The sequence below is a fragment of the Chanodichthys erythropterus genome, chromosome 22 (genome assembly GCF_024489055.1).
Source record: "Chanodichthys erythropterus isolate Z2021 chromosome 22, ASM2448905v1, whole genome shotgun sequence".
Taxonomy (NCBI): domain Eukaryota; kingdom Metazoa; phylum Chordata; class Actinopteri; order Cypriniformes; family Xenocyprididae; genus Chanodichthys; species Chanodichthys erythropterus.
Window position 1 is genome coordinate 15,135,063 of NC_090242.1, and position 6,138 is coordinate 15,141,200.

Sequence of the window (6,138 nt, forward strand, 5' to 3'; positions counted from 1 at the left end):
ATTTTTAAAGAAATTGTGAGACATTGTGAGTATGAGTTCATTTAATAATTTAATTAGAACTGTTTTCACACCTATCATAATCAAAGTCATAGTTAAAACATGTATTATTTAAAGAGCCGTTTGTGAGCCAAAAGAGCCGGCTCTTTTCAGGGAGCTGAGTCAAACGAGCCGGCTCACGAAAAAGAGCCGGAATGCCCATCACTAGTAAGCATAGAAAAAACTGCGCATGTCATCCGTGCGCAGTATACTTTGAAAGACACGCGGACGTGACTGCGCGCGTGACGCGTCCGGGCGCGGAAAGTGAAGTATACCCGGGGCTTTATGGTTTATTCTCCCCAGTATTTAAGAAATTAAATCAATATAAATGTGATTAGTCAACTAATGGCTTAGAATGACTAGAAAAACTTTTAGATATTTTCGATCCAGCATGTCTCTGGTTTAAAGTCCGTGTGAACCGGAAGTTGCAAACGACTTTTCTCCAGTGCAGTGATGTATTTCCAAGTGAAACGGAATATTGAATAGAGTGCCCCAGGGATGACGCGTTTTTGTAGGCCAACCCGGAAGTTAGCGGCGCACGGGTTCCCTCGACTGAAAGCCTATTCATTTTTCCCATAGACTTTTGGAAAATCGCAGAAAATAAGCTCTGTGTTTAACAAAGGGTTATGACACTTACATGTTTTGTCTATCAAGATAATCTTTACAAGTGAACACAACATTTATAGATTTTGAAGCCTAAATAAAGTCGTCAGATATAAAAGGCTAACAGTAGGCTATAAACGGACTACAGCACACCATGGTCGCGGATCAACGTCGTCACCACCAAGCGTCCTCAAACTGCATTTAGAAAACAACTCTATTTAAAAACATGCTCGCTGATTATGATCTGCGCTGTGTATGAATACTTATCCACTTTTTCATGAGAAATACTGTCCAAATGTCCTGTTTGTCATGATAACATCTAAAGTCCCTGCCAAAGGAAGTAGTCCCTTTTAGCAATTTGTTAGCAACCGCCGATTTTAAGACACAGTAAAAGTTTAAAAAATCACAAGCGGGTTATAACGGGTGTGTTTTATGTCATAGATCAAAACGTGAAAGTATTTAGAGGCTTTGATAACCACAGACCTCATTTCAGGCGATTCAGCAAAAACCCATTCAAAAAACCCATAGACTAACGGCGTTGGAACCGGAAGTCCTAAAATGCTAACTCGCTTCCGGGTTTTGCCTACAAAAACGCGTCATCCCTGGGGCACTCTATAGAGTATGCCTATGGTAAAGAGTAAAGTCTATAGGTTTTTTGAATGGGTTTTTGCTAAATCACCTGAAATGAGGTCTGTGGTTAACAAAGCCTCTACATATTTTCACGTTTTGGTCTATGACATAAAACACACCAGTTATTAACCCACTTGTGATTTTTTAAACTTTTACTGTGTCTTAAATTCGGCGGTTGCTAACAAATTGCTAAAAGGGACTACTTCCTTTGACGGGGACTTTAGATGTCATCATGACAAACAGGACATTTGGACAGCATTTCTCATGAAAAAGTGGATAAGTATTCATACACAGCGCAGATCATAATCAGCGAGCATGTTTTTAAATAGAGTTGTTTTTTAAATACAGTTTGAGGACGCTTGGTGGTGACGACGTTGATCCGCGACCATGGTGTGCTGTAGTCCGTTTATAGCCTACTGTTAGCTTTTTATATCTGACGACTTTATTTAGGCTTCAAAATCTATAAATGTTGTGTTCACTTGTAAAGATTATCTTGATAGACAAAACATGTAAGTGTCATAACCCTTTGTTAAACACAGAGCTTATTTTCTGCGATTTTCCAAAAGTCTATGGGAAAAATGAATAGGCTTTCAGTCGAGGGAACCCGTGCGCCGCTAACTTCCGGGTTGGCCTACAAAAACGCGTCATCCCTGGGGCACTCTATAGAGGGCAGATTTTAACTTTAGCACTCCTCCTCTCCGCCTCTCGCTCATAGCAGACGAACGGTTGCAGGGGAGTGGTTTAAGCGTTTTCAACCCAAGCCGTCAAACTGATGTCATCAGAGAAGGGGCACCGTTGCAGAAGGGAGGAGCATTTTCAGATTTTGATTAAATATTACGAAGCCATTTTTTTGTGGGGATTGACTTGCATGGATTAATTGTTCACCACAAAACTAGCAAATTTGAGCTAACAAAATAAGGTCAATTTTGATTTCATGTGTATTAAGTTTGCGCTCAGCTCGCATGCTCATAGACACACACACAGAGCATCGTTCATTATTATCAGTTTAAAATTATATTTGTGTATGACTAACCGCAGCACACAAACTTTGCAGGTCCTATGGCTGAGAGAGCCTACTCGGATGAAAATCGCTTCAGTGAGCTCAATTTTCAGCTCACGATATATATATATATATATATATATATATATATATATATATATATATATATATATATTTTTTTTTTTTTGCCAGTAACGGTAACGTTACTCTTTACTGAAAAAGTAACGCCGTTAGATCTCAAGAGAGGCTCTAGCGGCTGATACTATATGTTGCAGCGTTTATCCTCCTTGTTAGAGCGTCCGACTCCCACGCCGGAGACCCAGCCAGGTTCGGCGGCGAGCAGGACCTGGGTAGAGGGGTGACGCATATACACCTAGGATGGCTTGAGGGTGAGTAAATCATGGGAGAATTTTATTTTTTGGGTGAACTATCCCTTTAAAAAAAAATCAAATCTCTGACTTTTTCCAGCTGAATTTTATTAAGGAATAAAATATATGAAAATAACAGTCTAAATATCAATGTCCTTGCGTATTTTATTTGACATAAACAGTCATTTTTTACGTTCAGTGCCGCTCCGAGTTTTGTACGACTCAAAAGCCCTGTTCACAGTGAAGGGGGCGTATAGGTTCATATAACGTTACCCAAATCATACATTTGAAGTCAGGAAAGCGGTCATATGGTTCAAAACGAGACATCCGTGAACTAAAGTGAAATAATAGGATCGCCACACATAACTCCACCCATTAGGTCCACAGAGGGGGAGCTGGACAAGGCTCTGCGGTTGCGGTGAGCACCACTTGAAGGAAACTGACTCACAAATCCCGGAAAAGAGTTTCTTTTCCAACGAGGCTGACTCTAGTGGTGAACAGCTGTACTTTTAACGTCAAGAACAATGGCAGAATTTGTTAAAGCGCAAATTAAGGGTGACAAAGTAGTTGTGTTTTTGAAGCCGTCCTGTCCTTACTGCGTACTGGCAAAGGATGTTTTGTCGAAGTATAAATTCAAAGATGGACAGCTGAACTTGGTGGATATCAGCGGACGCAGTGACATGGGCAGCATACAAGACTATCTGCAGCAGATCACAGGCGCGCGCACCGTGAGTACTTTTACAATGGAGCATTTTTTTAAATTATTTGACTGTCAGTCATTATGTAACAACTTACATAATTACTTAATGTGCGACTCTACATATTAACCTAAAATAAACTTTTTTACAAAAAAAAAATATATATATATATATATATATATTTTTTTTTAGATGAGTCACTAAAGCGCATGACCAGCAGACGTGGCCATGATCGTTGCAGACATTAATGAATTAATAAATATTAAGTAATTATTACAACTTAAAAAAATAAATAAAATCATGCTTTATGAGTATCTACACGTTTTATATTGTCATTTAAATTAAGTTTATTTACACCCAGGCTTCTTTCTCCATGTACAATGTGCAGGTTCCTCGAGTCTTCATAGGGGAGAAGTGTATTGGAGGAGGAAGTGATGTCGAAAGTCTTGACCGTTCTGGAGCTCTGGAAGGCATGTTGCAGGCAATCGGATCTCTGCAGTGAGGGTATACTTCACAGTTCTTCTATTGTAAACAATATACTACATAATTATACCAGTGCTTCTCAATTGGTTTTGCTTTAGGGCCAAGATTTGACATTGGACATGAAGTGGCCACTACGCCAAAAATGTGTATTGTACACAAAAATATCCTTAAAATGTTTTCAAAAACTGCCTTTTCCCTCAGCAGCTGGTAATTATGTTTCACAAAACACATCATGGTCAGCACAAGACATATTTGTCCTGTAATTTGAAAGCAATCTGGCTCCAGTGTTATGTTTATAGTTATTAATATTTTGAAAAACCCTGTCCAGGTCATATTGTCTTTTAGCTTTCATCTACAGTAGCATTGTTTTTCTGATCTAAATAAAAGACATTTAATGTCACATTATTACATTATTAATGTCATTTATACAGATCAGCGGTCACCGCCCAACCCGCTGGTTTAGATTTAAAGGAATAGTTCACCCAAAAAATGAAAATTATCCCATGATTTACTATTCACCCTCAAGCCATCCTAGGTGTATGACTATCTTCTTTCAGACAAACACAGTTGAAGGTATATTTAAAAATATTCTGTCTCTTTATAATGGAAGTGAATGGGGGGCGAGATTTTGAAGCCCAAAAAAATCATAAAAATAATCCATACGGCTGCCGGAAGCTAATTATTTTAGTTTATAAAGTTTTAAGTGTGGATATTTTTCTTAAAAAACCCATCGCTTCGCTTCAGAAGGTCTTTATTAACCCCCTGGAGCGGTATGGATTACTTTTATGATGAAGGAATCACTTTTTGGGCTTCATAATCTCGCCCCCCATTCACTACCATTATAAAGCTTGGAAGAGCCAGGATATTTTTAAATATATCTCCGATTGTGTTCGTCTGAAAGAAGATAGTCATAAACACCTAGGATGGCTTGAGGGCGAGTAAATCGTGGGATAATTTTCATTTTTGGCTGAACTATCTCTTTAAGTCATAGACTCTGAGAACAAACATGCATTCTTCAAAAATGTCTTTATTCAGCATGAGATGAGGGTCAACATAACTGGATTAGACTAAAGACAGCCAGAATCTACGTCGACCACACCAACTGCACTAACAGGCGATCCACATGCTGGATGCGTACTTTGTACGTTATTAGTTGAAATAAAAATCTCAGATGTAAATGTTACAAAAATAGTTGCATCAAATTCAAATCAATCTCATGGGGGGGGGGGAATAAATATTTGAAGTTTATTCAAGTCATATTGCTGGAGTAACCACCGAATTCATAAAGAAAAAAATCTCACCATGACAAAACATGGCTGACCATGAGAGTAAAATATCAATCTCTGGAGAGAGTATACGGTCGACCCTACCCTGTTTCATACTTTGGGGTTTAATCCATCGTAGAGGAAGTTTATTGCACCAATCAGGTGTAGTCGTTCGTACAGAAGATACAGTATCCACATAGAAGAGATCTATATGACATTGTCGCATTGGATCTGCTCAAATCCAGTGAGAATTCGCAGCTGTCCGCTTTATATCACAGGCTCAGTGGTCAAAGTTCATGTGTAAATACAGTACATCCACCTTTAAAGGTCAAACAAAGGTCTCTTTCATCCTGTATGTAAATACATCTCCAATTTGCATCCTCTTTTTTTCGCCCTCCCTTCCGGTCCGTAGGGCGTCAAGAAGGGGTCACATGATGTTGCAGCGAGACTTGCGGATCTGCCGCCTGCGTTGCTGGTACTCGCTGAGCTCCTGTAGGTAACCTCTGGAGGGCCAGCGCAGCCGCTCCACCTGCTCACGCTCCTCATCTGTCAAAAAAGCATCATCGGGACTTTGAAAGCATTGCGACGACATCTCCTGCAAGCCACCTATTCAATGCATTTAAACAGAGCATTATATCCGTCCACCATATTTCCATATATCTCGCGCTTCAACTGAAAAAATGTAATTGTCTCTATAAAGTCTATATGTTTCTCGTTAAGCGTAAAGAAATTATAAGGCTGCTTAAAAAACCTAAAGGAAAAATAAAATGTTCCTGTTGCTGTTTGCTTGTTGTATTCATTGACTCACAAATCTATACACAATTCATGAGGTGACACTCTTTTATTTATTTGCCAAGTGTGTGTGGAAGGGCACGATGTACTAATTGGGTGTTAAAATGATTCATTCGTTTCAAAAATGACCTTACATTTGCTCTCAGTGTTTCATAATAAAGCTTTTGACAGAAGCCGGTAGTGATTTGCATGGGCTTGTCTGAAGCACCAGCTGTTCGGAGCGCTCTCGGGGTGCTGGTAACTGGTTTTTGTAACAGTCACAG

At 39.3% G+C, this 6,138-nt stretch overlaps 1 protein-coding gene across 1 annotated transcript; it reads left to right on the forward strand.

Moving 5' to 3' along the window:
• Positions 1 to 3,069: 3,069 nt before the first annotated feature.
• Positions 3,070 to 5,634, forward strand: glrx (glutaredoxin (thioltransferase)). The gene is made up of 3 exons (XM_067376715.1): positions 3,070 to 3,365; positions 3,724 to 3,839; positions 5,496 to 5,634. Exons 1-2 carry the CDS (start codon positions 3,162 to 3,164, stop codon positions 3,835 to 3,837), a joined length of 318 nt encoding a protein of 105 aa, XP_067232816.1. The 5' UTR covers positions 3,070 to 3,161; the 3' UTR covers positions 3,838 to 3,839; positions 5,496 to 5,634.
• Positions 5,635 to 6,138: the final 504 nt, after the last annotated feature.